Source organism: Montipora capricornis, chromosome 10, assembly GCF_036669925.1.
Source record: "Montipora capricornis isolate CH-2021 chromosome 10, ASM3666992v2, whole genome shotgun sequence".
NCBI lineage: Eukaryota > Metazoa > Cnidaria > Anthozoa > Scleractinia > Acroporidae > Montipora > Montipora capricornis.
Genome location: NC_090892.1, coordinates 53,481,054 through 53,498,478, shown reverse-complemented (window position 1 = coordinate 53,498,478; position 17,425 = coordinate 53,481,054). Strand labels below are relative to the sequence as shown.

The 17,425-nt window shown below is 38.9% G+C and overlaps 1 protein-coding gene and 1 long non-coding RNA gene across 7 annotated transcripts; one reads left to right on the top strand and one right to left on the bottom strand.

Moving 5' to 3' along the window:
* Window positions 1-238: 238 nt before the first annotated feature.
* LOC138020043 (uncharacterized) lies at window positions 239-16,121 on the top strand. 6 transcript variants are annotated; one of them, XM_068867039.1, is made up of 5 exons: window positions 239-436; window positions 518-601; window positions 10,460-12,385; window positions 13,453-13,518; window positions 15,587-16,121. In XM_068867039.1, exons 3-5 carry the CDS (start codon window positions 12,371-12,373, stop codon window positions 15,965-15,967), a joined length of 462 nt encoding a protein of 153 aa, XP_068723140.1. In that variant the 5' UTR covers window positions 239-436; window positions 518-601; window positions 10,460-12,370; the 3' UTR covers window positions 15,968-16,121. The 6 variants fall into 6 exon arrangements, 5 of the variants coding, with proteins under 5 accessions (XP_068723140.1, XP_068723138.1, XP_068723139.1 ...); XM_068867037.1 differs by lacking the exons at window positions 239-436; window positions 518-601 and adding exons at window positions 5,255-5,437; window positions 5,581-5,759; XM_068867038.1 differs by lacking the exons at window positions 239-436; window positions 518-601 and adding an exon at window positions 5,255-5,437.
* On the bottom strand, window positions 3,156-7,229 carry LOC138020046 (uncharacterized). Its single transcript, XR_011126302.1, has 3 exons — window positions 7,126-7,229; window positions 4,039-4,140; window positions 3,156-3,709 (listed from the first exon to the last, which is right to left on the bottom strand). It is a non-coding gene; the product is annotated as an uncharacterized lncRNA (long non-coding RNA).
* Window positions 16,122-17,425: the final 1,304 nt, after the last annotated feature.

Below are 17,425 nucleotides of genomic sequence, written 5' to 3'. Positions count from 1 at the left end.
CATTTGCTCAACAGCCTTTAATTTTTTTTCTACAAAATCAAACGCAAGAATCGAATTTACCCATTACAGCGTTTAGCTTTAAGAGAATAACACGACCATCTCCTTTAATTCACCGCAAGCTCATGTAAGCGCGAAATTCCAAAGTCCAAAGTACACCGTTAGAACATGGCAGTGTGCTGATTATCATATGTGAATACCGGCCCAGCTGTGACATAACCGGCGTATGTTCCCTTATCCGCTTTTTCTCGGGATGTAGTCTACCTCTCAAAACGACGGATCGAGCAGTGATAGGTGGATGTCTTCCCTTCTACTAAAATCGGTTGAGACTGCCAGCTGTCAGAGAGTCCTAGCCTAATTTTGTGAGCGGGTTATAGTGAATTTGTTGATCATTCAAATTTGCGACTGCTTACCGTTTACGGCGTGGTCTCGTTTTCTGGTGAGATAAAATAAATTACTTAGGAAGCTTCTGAAGTACTCCAACAGGAAATTTGACTCGTTCATTTTAATTGTTTCTCAGGCAGCCATTGAAGAGTACAGTTGGTCATACCCCGTTGTTTTGCCTACTTGTCGCAATTCGTTGGGAAAGCATGTTAATTGTTATGTAAGTTACAGTTTAAATGTGCGCTTTGAGAGCGAACTGTAAATTTCAGTTCATAAGTTTTCCGGGATAAAATTGTTCCGTTTTAAAAGGCTTTGTTCACCCATCTCGAAGATTTTCGTTTGGCTGGTTACGTAATCTCTCCTCCTCAAACGATCCCAACATTCCTTTGTTAATATCACGTTATTTGAGATATGGTGGTCTCACCCCCATTTTGTTGAGACATAGTTACATGTTATGCCACATTCTGGTTTTCTCTTCAAATTTGCGGCTTTGAGAGCGAACTGTAAATTTTTGTTCATGAGTTTTCCGAGATAAAATTGTTTCGTTTCAAATGCCTCTGTTCACCCATCTCGAAGATTCTCGTTTAGCTGGTTACGCAATCTCTCCTCCTCAATGAACTTCCTGCAAACGAACCCGACATTCCTTTGTTAATAAATGAACTACTAATCACGTTATTTGCGATATGGTGGTCTCAACCCCATTTCGTTGACACATAATTACATTATGCCACATTCTGGTTTTCTTTTCAAATTTGCGGCGGTTTTAGCACGAAGTAAGGTTTTCTTTTTGTTTTCAAGGTCGAATATTTTCCCAGACATTCCTTTCGATGGTACTTAAACTGCGGCTAAACTTAATAAATGAAAAGCTCTTTGTTTTTAAATGCACTTGGCATAATATTTACGTTTAGATCAAGGTTGCTTCACCCGTCTTCTCTACGCATTTGTTGACAAATTCATGTTTTCTAAAACTTCCAATTCTGGTTTAAAGCTAAATTTTGCACATTAAGCAGGAGGTTCAAAAAAAAAAAACATTTCTGTTTCCAGGGCGGTATGAAACGTTTCATTTTCAAAATTGGCTCCCTTCGCAAACATTGCTTCAGGGCTAGTTATGCAACCTTCCCCGTGACTGAAGCGATCAGCCTGATATTGCTTACCCTTAGTTTGAGACGAAAAGCTCTATGAAAGGAAGAATTTGATTTGAGGCGCTTTTTTTTTTCTTGAGAAACTTCACAACATGATCCTCTAGTTTTATTCGGCTATGTTTGAGAGTTTTCTTTGTGATATCTAGCTATTTGTCTGTCTGGATCTTTCTGTTACTTGTTACAGAAAATTAAACCATTTTCGCATAAGATTTAGTCAACCATTGACACGTGCTGTTTTATGACAAAGTCGACGTTTTCAGTTTTCATGTTTTCGTTTTTTCAGCTGTCCAAAATTTTGGTTTTATCCGAATGAAGTTGATAAAAGTCTAACAACCACCGTACTGGGAGAGAACCGACGTTTCTAGCAGGGGAAATGCACGGAACGCCACTGAGCTCAGAAATCTATCTTATAGTGGAATTCCTCTATCAACTTGTTTGATAAAACTTTATGTGGTGTTTTACTCCTCATTGACGCTGCACAGAAACTAAATAACGTTTTCATTCATCTGCTTCCAGCTGTGATACGCTCTCAAGTGATTGTACAGGAAGGGATCCTGCTACTTCCATAAACTGAGTCATCAACAGTGTAGTACTAGAAGAAAACACAATGAAAATTCTAACATTCTTTGGTGAATAACGGGATGAATAGAGAAATGATGTATAAAACTGCGTTGAAGTTATGATTTGAGAATAGTACGTACACGGAATGAAAGGACCTGGCACCAGTTGTTCAAAAAGTGCCGGGTAGCACTATCCACTGGATAAATAGTGGATAGTGATTTATCCGGCGGATAGCGCTCTCCATCGTTTGAACAACTGGGGCCTGGCTTATAACTTCTTGAGTGGAATCTGCTATGCCAAACTGCACTACACATAAAAGTATTTTGCTGATGACACAATTTGTTTAAAAAAGTATTTTATTATTCTAAAAAAAATACACATTTGTGCATTGTTTCATTGACCAGATATTCAGTAATTTAATCGAAACAGTTCTGAACTGAATCTTCATGCAGTTGCTGCATGTTATATATTTTATTGCAGTCTAAGTAACACTGAATTTGCATGGATATTTCATTCACGCGTCGCGTGACTATTGTCGATAATTTCTGTCTCTGGTTTCACGTAAGAGTCCATAGTCGGATTGATATATGTCGTCTATGACCCCTCGTAAATACCATAATGCGTACGAGTGTCGCTACAAATGCCATCAAGACCAAAAACGCTTTATATTCTGTGTATGCGTACATAGGGTGCAAAGTAGAGACGTAACCTGTTTCGTCCAATTCAAAAGTGGCCTAGTGGGAGGGCTGAGACTTGAGGTACGCGTGTAGGCTACAGAAGTGTTGCATGTTCCTGGTATAGACTATTTACAAAAGTCCGCAGTTTTAAAAGAAAGTGATTTAATAAAAGGCTTGTTAATGCGCTTCACAGGGGCTGTAGAAGCCGAGTGCTTGTTGTGGACTGTATATCTTGTTCACAAGAGATATTCGTTTTTTTAAACCTTCACTTTTAATATTATTATTATTATCTTTTTACAATCTTTGTTGCAACTTAACAAGAAAAACATCAATCAAGTAATCGGAAAGAAAAACGTGAATTCATCTATTATGCCTGACTATTTAATTACACCCATTCTTCAAGCTATAGACAGCGAAAACGGTTCTTTACCGTTAAGACGAAAGTCTTGAATTACAGCAACGTCATTTTGTTTTTCCCTGTCTTATTTCTTTTTTAAATGCTACGTAAGTGCCAAAAGTTAAGTTTTTGCTCGAGCCGTGAGTGGCACGTTACATATAATACTCTTTTGCTTGTTGCTAGCCCAGTAGCCTGTTGAATGTACCTTGTAAGAGAAAAATAGTGGCATTGTTGGCGAGAGAGGCAAATTAATGAGCGACGAAGCCAACCGAGAGGAGAGCTTTGATGTATCTCACAGCGCCCCAACCCATCCATTCTCCGTGAGGCTTATATCTATCACGCTAACAATACCGTCAACTACGCAGGCAAAGAGAATAATTGAATGTTCAAGTTCAGAGGCAATTTAACGTTTTGTCAATAGCTTATTCACGAAGCTGTTTTCATGTCGATATAAGACTGAAAAAAAACTACGTTTTTGATGAGGGGATGGAGCCTGGCTCTGCGTTGGAACATCTTGGCTAGTTGCTATCTTCAGGAATGTGTAATGTTACCTACAAAACACAACACAAATAATGAAAGGTACAAAATGAGAGGGTGGCCCTCGGTGAGAGCTACGAGATAAAGTGTTGCCTTACCAAAAGTATTTCTAACGGTTGAAACTCTGCAATATGAGAGGGGACTGTTTCATTATTTACTGTTTCAGTACTGCTAGACATGGTTACCCTGTCGCAATCCAAATTTCCATCACCTTGAGCCTTTTCATACCATTGAAAAGCAGCATGAAATACTCAATGAAAATTTTGGAACCCTGGAGAGAGAGCAATACTACTTTTTATCCAATTTTCTTTAAGTTATCATAGTATTTAGGGCAGGTACTTACAGTTCCACTGTCATTGCCCTCGCCATCATCACCACCACAATGACCATGATCCGTGCGTTGGCGTTTGCCCTCACTGCCCCGGGAAAGTACCATCATAAATTTCTATAATATTAATAAACATTGTCGAAGTTGCTGTTAAGAAAAACGAGTCGAGTGAAATGCAGTGTGACTGTGTAACGCTATGACATTGAACTTTGTCTGAGTATAATCAAGGCAAAAATAATTAAATGAATAAAAAGCTCCCCGCAAAAGTTTTCTACCACATTGGCTTAGCTGTGGAGGATAATGTTTGACTGACCGTAATAAATTTGTTCAGCATCTGCATATCTTATGCAGAAAATATTACGGGTAGTTTAAGGTCACACGCTTATCGTAAGACTTGTCAAATAAAGTTGTGAAGGTCGATTTATAGCCATAAATAAAACGATTTCGTAAACTGACAAAATGAAAATTGAAGATATGGACGAATTGTCAAAAGGAAATTAAAAAACGATTCCCTGCATCGAAACAAAGCTTGTCGTTTTACTTGCGACTGCGCTTTTTGGAAAGCTTATTTTCTTATCTTTAAAATGATGTGTTTATATGTTGCTTACCCCCTAACTTTAAATACTTTTTGAGAAAAAAAAAATAGCGATGGCTGATTTCGCGCGGCATTCTGTTGGAAGGGAATGACAGAGACGAGTTAATTAAAGAATTCAGAAATACAAGGAAAAAAATTTAAATTGTATGTATATACTAGAATGTGTTAATTACAAACAGTTCCAGCCCACATTTTCTAAATTTTTCTAAGCTGTATTCTCTAACGTCCACAGATAAACCGTTCCAAGCATGTACTCCCTTGTACTGGTTAGATCTTTGCCCTGTCTTGAAAAAAGCTTCGCTATGAACAGGTTGCCATTTGCGGCTGATCTTGTGTTGATTTGGTGTTTATCTTCAACATACTCAAACCTACTATGCAGACTATGTAAATAATTAGGGCTAGATTTATTAATAGTTTTATACATCAATATGGACGTCAAGTAATCTATGCGTTTATATATAGTCGTCCAGTTTAATTTGAAGAACAGCTCAGACGATGGGACATCCTGGGGACGCTCAATATTCAGAATGACCCTTGCCGCGTATTTCTGTAATCCACGGATACCACCTAGTTTGTATTGTAATTAATGTCGCGCTCCAGATAACACATGCATAATCAACAATAGGTTGGATTAGGGACCTATTAAACGACCGCCTCGAGCATTGACGTAAGGTTTTGATAGCTTTTAGGAGATTAATTCGTTTCAGAACTTTAATACAGACTTCGTCACGTATTCTAAAGTTCTGCCAGCAACTGATATTGTCGAGTCATCTGCGAACATCTTTAATTTCTGGGGGTCATCGATTTCAAAAGATGCAAGTATGTATGTGAATATATAGAAGTCAATTGTTCTTATGATTATTTAAATTTTTAATATTGACCATGCGAAAGAGCAACGAAAGAACAGCCTTTGATGCTTCTTCTACAAAATTAAACGCGAGAATCGAATTTACTCTTTACAGCGTTTAGTTTTAAGAGAAGAACACTTCAAAAGTCCAAAGTACACTGTTAGAATATGGCAGTGTGCCGATTATCACATGTGAATACCGGCCCAGCTGTGACTTAACCGGCCGGTGTATGTTCTCTACTCCGCTTTTTCTCTGGATATAGTCAACCTCTCAAAACGACGGATCGAGCAGTGGTAAGTGGATGTCTTTCCTTCTACTAAAATCGGTCAAGACTGCCAGCTGTCAGAGACTCCTAACCTAATTTCGTGTGCGGGTTATAGTGAAGTTGTTGACCACTCAAATTTGCGACTGCGTACCGTGTACGGCGTGGTCTCGTTTTCTGATGAGATAAAAGAAATTAGGATGGTCTGAATTACTCCATGAGTAAATTTGGCTCGTTCATTTTAATTGTTTTGCATTGAACCATTGAGCAGTGGAACTGGTTATATCCCGTTGTCGCAATTCGTTGTGAACGGTTATCATGTTAATTGTTATGTAAGTTACAGTTGAAATGTGCGCTTTGAGAGCGAACTGTAAATTTGAGTTCATAAGTTTTCCGGGAAAAATTATTCCGTTTTAAAAGGCTTTATTCACCCATCTCGAAGACTTTCCTTTGGCTGGTTACGCAATCTCTCCTCCTCAATGAACTTCAGTTCCTGAAAACGACCCAACATTTCCCCAACTGAACTACTAATCACGTGATATGGTGGTCTTACACCAATAATTACTTGTCATGCCACAATATGGTTTTCTGTTCGAATTTGCGACGGTTTTAGTTGCGTTTTCAAGATCTAATGTTTTCGCAAACACATCGTACGGCTGCCCAACTGGTTAATTAATCAATGAAATGCTCATCGTTCAGTCTTAAATGCACTTGGCATGTTATTTATTCACCTCCCGACTTCTCTACCATGCAATTGTTGACAAATTAATGATAATTCTGGTTAAAACTGAAGCTAAAGTTTGCACATTAAGCGCGAGGAAAAAAACGTTATGCTTTTACACCAGAGTACAAAATGTTCCATCTTCAAACTAAAAATTAGCCCCCTTCGCAAACATTCCTTTTGCTAGTTATGCAACCTTCCCCTCGGCTGAAGCAAGCAGTGCATTGCATACCCTTAGTTTGGGACGAAGAGCTCTATGGGAGGCAGAAATTAAGTCGAGCCGTATTTTTTTTCCTTGGGAAACTTATCATCATGATTTTAAAGTACTAATATTTTTAAAAATACAACCCCACTTTTGAGTTTAAGGAACATGTGGTGCTCGCTACTTTGGTGAAACCAACAGGCAGTTCATCACACGTGTAAATGAGCACCTTTTCCGGGATAAAAATTGTCATATTTTCAAGCATCTTAGTTTTTATAAAAATTGCCAGGATAATTGTGATGTTTCTTGCTACAAAATTATTGATAATGCTACTTCTTTCTATCAATTCAAAATCAAGGAAAGCTTCCATATTGAGCGGTTGAAACCCGAACCCAACAAACAAGTTGATCACGTCAGTTTAGCAATACACTTTTAAACTTTTACCATTATGTCAGTTGTGTTTTTTATACCTACTTGTAACTTTAAGTTCTTTTTTCATTCGGTTCTGCTTGAGTTTTTCAGGCGCGTAGCGTCCTATACGCATATACGCACGTGCGTACTTGAAGTGACCAGAAAATTTTGAAAGTTTTAGCAATTGTTTCTATTCTTAGCATTTTCCTTGTACGCAACCAAGATTTCGTGATGAAAGCACCATTTTGATTAAATTCTCAAAACTAAAACAAAAGCTATACCATGTTCTAACTTAGTTTTGCATTGTACCTTTTTTTTGCACTAACAATGCAGTGTTGTTTGGCCAGCGTGCAACAAAAAGGCGAGGCTGCAAAGGAGCGACGTTCCAAGAACGTTCGTGACAAAGAAGCGACGTTCCGAGAACGTTCTTGACAATTCCAGTCACGCTAGCACAACCAAAACAATGTTTTGTTTGCACCAAGTTTGCTCAAAATAAGGGCAAGACGCTTTATTCTTTGCTTGTATTCACACAACTATTTCGACAAGAAATAAAGAACGCAGTATTTTTCGCTCAGTTTACTTAGGGTTCTAGATCATATGTACTTGTGCGTACTTGAAAAAATGACCACGCTCGCGCCTGTTTTTTCATTGTGATATCTTGCTATTTGTCAGTCTGGACCTCTCTATATTACTTGTTACAGAAAATTTAACCATCTTTGCAAGAGATTTCATTAACCATTGACACGTGCTAATTTACGAAAAACTAAACGTTTTAGGTTTCAAGTTTTCCTTTTTTCATGTTGTCCAAAATTTTGACGGGTTTTCCAATGAAGTTGATAAAAGTCGCAGGAGAGAGCCGACGAGTAGAAAATGTCTTCCCTACTACTAAAAATCGGTGGATCAAAAGTAGTACTGCGCCTTTCAATAACATGCGGATTCTAAAATTCAAAGCTCAATAGACAAATGCGTTTTTCGCTACCGTCAATCAAATGTTCGGCGGCTCCTCCCAGCTTCCGACTATACTGTCTGAACTGTGCTCAACGATTTGATTTTATTACTGCGCGCTCGACAATAGTCGGAAGCTTGAAGGAGCCCCTAGCCTAAGTTTGTGTGCGGGTTATTGTGAGTTTGTTGACCATTCAAATTTGCGACTGGGTACTGCGTACGGCGTGGTCTCGTTTTCTGGTGCGATAAAATAAATTAGAATGGTCTGACTTACTCCAAGAGTAAATTTGACTCGCTCATTTTAATTGTTTCCGTTGAACCATTGAACAGTGGAACTGGTCATTTCCGTTGTGAAAGCATGTTAGTTGTTATGTAAGTTACAGTTTAAAGGTGCGCTTTGAGAGCGAACTGTAAATTTGTGTTCATGAGTTTTCTGGGATAAAATTGTTCCGTTTTAAAAGGCTCTGTTCACCTATCTCGAAGATTTTCGTTTGGCTGGTTACGCAATCTCCCCTCCTCAAACGATCCCAACATTCCTTTGTTAACATCACGTTATTTGAGATATGGTGGTCTCACCCCCATTTTGTTGAGACATAGTTACATGTTATGCCACATTCTGGTTTTCTCTTCAAATTTGCGGCTTTGAGAGTGAACTGTAAATTTTTGTTCATGAGTTTTCCGAGATAAAATTGTTTCGTTTTAAATGCCTCTGTTCACCCATCTCGAAGATTCTCGTTTTGCTTGTTACGCAATCTCTCCTCCGCAATGGACTTCCTGCAAACGAACCCGACATTCCTTTGTTAATAAATGAACTACTAATCACGTTATTTGCGATATGGTGGTCTCAACCCCATTTCGTTGACACATAATTACATGTTATGCCACATTCTGGTTTTCTTTTCAAATGTGCGGCGGTTTTAGCCCGAAGTAAGGTTTTCTTTTTGTTTTCAAGGTCGAATATTTTCCCAGACATTCCTTTCGATGGTACTAACTGCGGCTAAACTTAATAAATGAAAAGCTCTTTGTTTTTAAATGCACTTGGCATAATATTTACGTTTAGATCAAGGTTGCTTCCGACCCGTCTTCTCTACGCATTTGTTGACAAATTCATGTTTACTAAAACTTCCAATTCTGGTTTAAAGCTAAATTTTGCACATTAAGCAGGAGGTTCACAAAAAAAAAAACAACATTTCTGTTTCCAGGGACGGTATGAAACGTTTCATTTTCAAAATTGGCTCCCTTCGCAAACATTGCTTCAGGGCTAGTTATGCAACCATCCCCGTGACTGAAGCGAGCAGTATATTGCTTACCCTTAGTTTGACACGGAAAGCTCTATGAAAGGAAGAATTTGATTTGAGGCGGTTTTTTTTTCTTGGGAAACTTCTCAACCTGATTCTCAAGTTTTATTCGGCTATGTTTGAGAGTTTTCTTTGTGATATCTAGCTATTTGTCTGTCTGGATCTTTCTGTTACTTGTTATAGAAAATTAAACCATTTTCGCATAAGATTTAGTCAACCATTGACCGGTTTTATACTAGAGACGCATAATCCGTCCAGACGAATTATGCGTCTGTCATGTTATCCGTCTAGTGTAAAGACGGGACGAATTATATGAGACGCATAATTCGTCTTGGACGAACTTTTGGGTAAACATTTTTTCTGCGTCTGTTAAATTGGTCAAGTATAAAGACGGGCACTAGACGCATAATGTGTCTGGACGAACTTTGCAGTTTAGTGCGTCTTTGAAGAGGCACTAAAATAGATTCTTCGTCCAGACGCATAATGCATCTTGTGGCCGTCTTTATACTAGACGAATTGAACAGACGCAGAAAAAATGTTTGCCCAAGTTCGTCCCAGACGAATAATGCGTCTCCATTATAAAAACGGCCATTAGTTTCGATGGTAACAAACTGCGGCTAAAAATAATAAATGAAAAGCTCTTTGTTTTTAAATGCGCTTGGCATAATATTTACCTTTAGATCAAGGTTGCTTCTCGCGACTTCTCTACCCATTTGTTGACAAATTCATCTTTTCTAAAATTTCTGGTTTAAAGCTAAAGTTTGCACACTAAAGCGCGAAGGTATGAAACGTTTCATTTTCAAAATTGGCTCCCTTCGCAAACATTCCTTTGGCTAGTTATGCAACCTTTCCATTGACTGAAGCGAGCAGTATATTTCTTACCCTTAGTTAGTTTGAGACGAGAAGCTCTATGAAAGGCAGAAATTAATTTGAGGCGCTTTTTTCTTTGGGAAACTTCTTAACACGATTCTCTAGTTTTATTCGGCTATGTTTGAGAGTTTTCTTTGTGATATCTTGCTATTTGTCTGTCTGGATCTTTCTGTTGCTTGTTATAGAAAATTAAACCATTTTCGCATAAGATTTAGTCAACCATTGACACGTGCTGTTTTATGACAAAGTCGACGTTTTCAGTTTTCATGTTTTCGTTTTTTCAGCTGTCCAAGATTTTGGTTTTATCCGGATGAAGTTGATAAAAGTCGATTAACCACCGTACCGGGAGAGAGCCGAAGTTTCTAGCAGCGCTAGCCATTCGTCAGGCCTCAGACGAAGAGGAGAGTGCCAGGAACGCCAGCTCAGAAATCCATCTTATAGCGGAATTCACCTCTATCAACTTGTTTGATAAAACTTAATTTTTAGTTGGTTTTTCACTCCTCAATGACGCTGCACAGAAACTACATAACGTCTTCATTAATCTTCTTCCAGCTGCTCGGATACGCTCTCCAGTGACTACTCCACCAAAGTAGTGATTCAGTGTACAGGAAGGGATCCTGCTACTTCCATAAAGCCATCAACAATTTAGTAACAGAAGAAAACACAATGAAAATTCTAACATTCTTTGGTGAATAACGGGATGAATAGAGAAATGATGTATAAAACTGCGTTGAAGTTATGATTTGAGAATAGTACGTACTCGGTTTGAAAGGACCTGGCCCCAGTTGTGCAAAAGATGGACAGCGCTATCCACCGGACAAATCACTATCCAGCGGGTAAACACCAGCAAAACCAATTGAGTTATCCAGTGGATAGTGATTTATCCGGCAGATAGCGCTCTCCGTCGTTTGAACAACTGGGGCCTGGCTTATAACTTCTTGAGTGGAATCTGCTATGCCAAATTACACTACACATAAAAATATTTTGCTGATGACACAATTTGTTTAAAGAAGTATTTAAATATTCTAAAAAAAATACAAATTTGTACGTTTTTTCATATGTTAACCAGATGTTCAGTCATTTAATCGAAAAAGGTCTGAACTAATTCTTCATGCAGCTGCTGCATGTTATATATTTTATTGCACTCTAACTAACACTGCATTTGCATGGAGATTTCATTCAAACTTTAATTTCTTTTGCAGGACGTTTTATTAATATCTCTCCTCAGCCCGGCCCTATTACGTTTCAGTAAGGGTCTGTGTGTTAGTAAAGCACATTCTCGTGAGATTTAACATCCTGTTGAGTTTAAGGAGATGATGTGCAGGTTATAAAAAAATATATATGTGTCATTTTGTAATTCTCCGCTGGGAGAATGATATTTACCCGCGTTTTCAGGAACAGAGATAAGGAACATTTCTAGGAACTTTTGTTTCGTTTGTTGTTGTGCATTAATCCGTACTGTAAGTCAAAACCAAATGTTAAGCAAGGGTTCCGTGCCTTTTTATTTTCCCTCTTGTTGTGGAACTTCATATTCACTTCGCGCGATCGTGTACCCTAAACAATCATTGCTTTGTGAAAAAAGTGTTGGAGTAACCTTGGCGCAACCCCCGGGCGCAACCCCTACAAGTTGAATTAGTACTTGGACTCAATTTCGTAATCCAAAGTGGTTAAATCGCGGGCAGGATAGTCACTGAATAGTCACCCCGAACGTGCAAATACCCATGACTGCGAAAAATATGTTTTTAATTATGAAATTTGTACACTTAGGTCTCACTCTCGCAGTAATTCAACTAAACGATTTTTAGAACTGTCCTGCAAACTTGTTTATTTGCACAGAGATTTCCGCGCAATTCCACGGGGTCCAAAGTGACAACTGAGGGCGCTTTCCATTTGACAGAACTGACCCGCCACCTTTAAATTGTTGCATTTTCTTTGCAAACTGACGGGTCTGGCCGGCCAGTTCTGACAAAAGGAAAGCGCCCTGAGTAAGCTACAAAGTACACCTCCAAGTTCCAAAGTACACTGGGAAGTTTCGTTTGATTGGCTTACCAATTCTGTTTTCCATTTTGGGGTTTACAAGTAAACATCTGATCATGTGCTAACATGATTGGCGTCACGTGTAACATATAAATAAAACGGCCTGAGATCTGTTCGCGTTATCCATTTGCTTTGAACTTGGTCAACGTGTCGAAACGATGGCAGGAACAATGGTAAGTTATGTTTTCGCTTTTTACACGTTTCATCTGAATTAAGACAACTGCTACCTTGCAGAGCCTTCTAGCTCAGTTTGCGCTGGGCTAATGGCGGGTAAAGACTTAACACTTGTACAATTCGCCGTGAGTCGAGACTCAACCAGTCCCACCTATGCTAGTTTCCCAGGTTAGTTCCATCTATTACAAATTGATTATGGTGAAAGTCGATGATCGGGTTGCTTACTCAGCCCGAATTGATTTGCTGTCATATCGTTGTTTATGTTGTTTATTGTTGTTGTTTGTTTTTGTTTATTAAAATACTTAGTTGGCAATTTACAATAGTAAAAATTGAAATTGAAAAACTCAAGTTTACAATAGATGATAAATATATGGCATATGTATAATACTAAAACAATAAAGGTAATATATTCAAACGTGTAAGGCTATGGGGTAGCATCCCATTTGCGGACACAATATGGTAAAAAACTGTTACTAAAGCGACTATTTTCTACATTTATGCAAGGGCTGCTTCCTAGGATTTCTAAGATTATAGTAATGATCAACAGGATCAGGTAACAGACTACAAAGTTTGCTAGCAGCGTTTAAATTGTTCTTGTAAAAAGATTTACATAGGGATTCCCTTCGCTCCTCAAGAGTGGTAAGATCCAGTTCATTTAGACCATTAGTCTAGGACAAATGTGGAACGATAATACGAAGAGCACGACGTTGAATTGGCTCAAGTTGGTCGCTGAGTTTGCGCGACAGTGAAGTGTGCCAAACAGGGCAAGCATACTCCAATACTGGGAGGATGAAATAGGAGTAGACCGATCTTAGATCTCATGGCGGAACGCCACTACGTTTTAGGGATCGTAAAGCAAACAGACGCTTACTTGCTTTAGCGCACACGGCCTCTACATGAGTCGACCACTTGAGATCAGACGACAAGTGGACCCCAAGGAGTTTAGTAGTATTAATTGATTCAAGGGGCATGCTGTTAACTGTAAGCGGATCCAGCAACTTTGGGTCCTTAACGAAGGAAATGGTAAATTCTTTAGTTTTAGTAACATTCAACTTCATGTTATTAGACGATGTCCATTCGCAGATCTTGTCGAGTTCTCGCTGTAAGACAGGTGGCTCAATCGACGATAAAGGTACGACCTCGAACACACATATCCTTCAATCATCTCAGTTCGGTGTACGAATAAAAACAAAGTGAAAAGAAGAAAAGAATCGACCTCAAAACTAAGGACATTTACCGGCTATGGCTGCCCAAAAAGTTCGTCTTGTTCGAGTTTCACCTTCCTTCTGTTGAAAATAACCAAATGCCACATTCTGTTATTCCAGCAAAGTAAAGCTGAATACACTGCAACATTTACTATGTTCACTCTGTATGTATTTGTATCCATGTATCGCCTAGTACGCGATACGCAGAAACAAATTGACGTTAACAACGAGTAAGAATTTTCAACTGATGATGAAGGGCGCATGTTGTATGCGAATAACCAAATAAGCAATGGAGCGATGCCTAAGAGCTCTTCGGATGCGTACATCGCACCGTGCGGGATTAAAAAACAAGTTGCACGCTTCGTCCTCTTATCCTTTGAGCGCGAGTCGCACAGGGTAAAAATAAAGTCTTTCTCTATACCAGTTAAATTCCTTAGACGTACCGCCTAGCCATTAGGGAGCTTAAGCACGCGCGTTTTTGAGACGCGGACGGCAACTGGAAGAGAAAATTTCGCGTGCCAGGACAGTGGTGGGCCCAAAATCTTTGTATTAATCATCTCTAATGGAGAAAAGATACATAGCAATGTAAATGTGGTTGTGTGAAAGCAAGTTAAAAGGGAAAATAAGTCACTTGCGGTTGCCGTCCGCGTCTCAAAAACGTCCGTGCTTAAGCTCCCTATTCTTTTTTTAGAAACCGGCGGTGCTTGAAATTGCGGTTGCATAAGGGCAAATTTTGACTTTTTCAATTCAAAACGTGGGCAGTTAAAAACAAACAAACAAAAACAAAACAACCGAATACCAGTTCGACTATTATTATCAGTATCAATTGTTCGTTTTACATTATTTCGGTTTCCCAACGCAGATCAAGTAACTGCCTTTAAGAGTGTACTTCCTTTTAAACTGAAGTCGGACATTTTTAAATGCCGCAAGTATTTCTTTTAGTAAAATGGAATCAAATATTTTTTGAGCCGATAATGGTATCGCCAAATGATTTGTACTGGGAAAACAACAAGTACAAGTGAACTGAGTTCTATTGAGATTTTTGTACCTCCATTCGTTGACAAATTATGTTAAGAAACATTTACAATTCTGGTTATACAGCTAAAAATTCATTTTTCAAGGATTAAGGCTGCCTCATTCGAAGCTATCCTTTTGGGTGATTACGTAATCTTTTCAACCAAACCATGAACCCCGACTGATAACTGAAATGAGTACCTCGCTTTCATTTCTTTGTGAATAAATGCCTTTGGCATGCTATTTAAGTCCAGAAAGAATAACGGTATTTATAGAAGAACTACGGTTTGAGACTTAAGAAAAAGCGGATGATCAGTTTCACGTTCCACCAACCACGAAATGAAATACAACATGCAAACCGCATTTCTTTTGCGCATTGTTTTCTACGTCCTTTTTGTTCTTAAAATAGAGTGTTACATAATGGTTTCACTGATAAAACCGGCGAAAAATCCAGACGCTAGCTGAGCAGTCAATTGCAAAATGACCACACAGAGATATCTGTCACCGCTGTGAGCTCCGTTGAATAATACAAATCAAAGAAAAAAAGCTGTTGAAGAGTTCGACTACTGAAGACAAATGCAACCAGTAGTGTTCATGGATTTGAAGTTGCCTTGTAACACTACCCTTACTCGTTTCATGCCCTCTGAATGCCGCAAAACACCCTTTTTTTCTTCAATAGGGGTTTTTTCTCAAAGTTAAAACGATATAAACCGTTCCTCGACAGTCGTAACAAATATACGCGTGAGAATTCTTTGTTGCAAACTTGAAGGATTAGTCCCTGATCATTTTGTTTTTTATTGGTTAATGTTCAAGGCTTTTCAGACCATTTGGTATTAAACCTTCATTACCATTTAATATTGCTCGATTGTCGTCTTATGTTTATCGGGTTCAGTAACCCAGTTGTAAGAAGCAATGGGGTCAAGTGGGTATTGAGTTTTTGCTGAAGATTTGATGAATCATTTACAAATATTATTCTTCCAGAGTGTTTTCGAGAACAAACCTATCAAAGGTACCCCCACATTCAAGGATGGTGGCTGCCCCTATATCAAGTTATCAAAACAGCCTTTCATTGACGAAGTGAAAAGGTGCCCCGCGTTTCAGAAAGATGTGTGCCCCTTCAAAAATGCCAAGACCATCAAAGAATGTATCGCAGAATTTTCCAAGGTTCCAGCATCGCACCATGAGGGCGTAGCGTATAAAGCGCTGCTAGATGCGTTGAAGGCTTTTCATTCAGAGTCCAAAAAGGAAGAGGAGAAAGTCGGCGAATGTCCTGCATTTAAAACAAAGGATGGTTGCCCATTCAAGTCAGTCAAGCTGAGCGACGGAAAGCCACTTGTGATTTCTCCAGAACAACTACTCTAACTTGTAATCCGTACAACCAATGTTGTTAAATGGGCAGGCAGTTTCAATGCTAAGGTTCCCTTTTTTCAGTCTTAATTCATTTGTAACCTAAGGGTGTTTGTTCGGGGTTTTTGATTTGGGTTTAAACTGTCTAATAAAAACAAACCACAAATTATCTGAATTCTCTGTTTGCCGCAGTCATGCCAGGGATATCTCCTTGAAGGACCACTTAAAAATGTAACAGCTATCTTCCTTCCGGTTAATGTATACGACTCGGGACTTTTTAGAAGTCTGAAGAACAGAATTGGAAGCAAATGGTTAAAAAGTCATGAAGGCTGCCACGAATTCGAGATTAAAAGGACAAGTAAATTTGTCATTAAAAAAAAAAAAAGGAAGAAATATGACGTTAAAGAACTCATACACTGTTGCAGAAAAATGTTCCCATTGTTGCGGTAATCCTGCTTATAGAAGGCGAAGCTCAATAGACAATGAAATGACATGGATATTAGTATTCCGTTTCCTTTTAGCCAAGCGAGAGACGCAGGACTGCCTGGAAGCACGCGCTAGGGCATGGAACGACAAGTAGCTAAAATACAAAACGGAAGGGTGATGATCAGCGATGTCAGAGAGAGATAATTAATGGAAATTTACATCCTCATGCTCTCATTGCTTCTCATCATCCTATTTATTTTATTTTATTTTGTTTTTGTTTTGTTTTTTTGTTTTTTTTTTTGTTTTTTGTAACAACTTCATTGGATTGACTACAAAATTACGAAACAAAAGAGAAAAAAGAAATACAAACATTAAGGTAGCAAACCGAAAGAGAGGTGCGAACGAGACGTGAGTACCCATGCGAGGCATCTCGTTAACATTATACGACCACAGTATTAAACGTTCCTTGTATGAGGACTCTCGCAGTCTTTCCTTTAATATCCGTCTCGTTTCTCGCCTCTGTATACGCCTTTTGTGTGCTGTGGTGTGGCGAATATAATTAGAAGCAAGACCTTTTTTCTCCTGAAAGAAATAGCTGACTGTTACCTAACCTGCGATCAGGCGTACTTTTCTTTAGAGAGGGGGCGAAAAAGTAAGCCTAATACAATTTCTTAACGAGTCGTCTGCTGCCCACCCTGCCAGCAGAGCCTTTCTTAATTCGACGAGAAATAATTGCTCAGTCCCTGCTGAGTTTTAGAGAGGCTCTGCTCTCAGGGTTTCTGCTGCCCACTTGTCGAAAGTGATGTTTTCTAGGATCATGCTATAATAAGAGCGAGTCAGATTTTGCTGGAAATTACCTGCAAGATCCGATTTAAGGAAAGACAACGAAAACAAAATGGAACTCTAGCTGGAATGCCTGCGAAGCCAGACTTTATCCATACGATCAAAGCTACTAGCATTTCTGCAAATCCCGCTTTTGGTGCGGTTTTTCCGGGCTGTTTAAAACATCAAGGAACAGAGAATTTCTAGATCGTCATCACAGAAAAA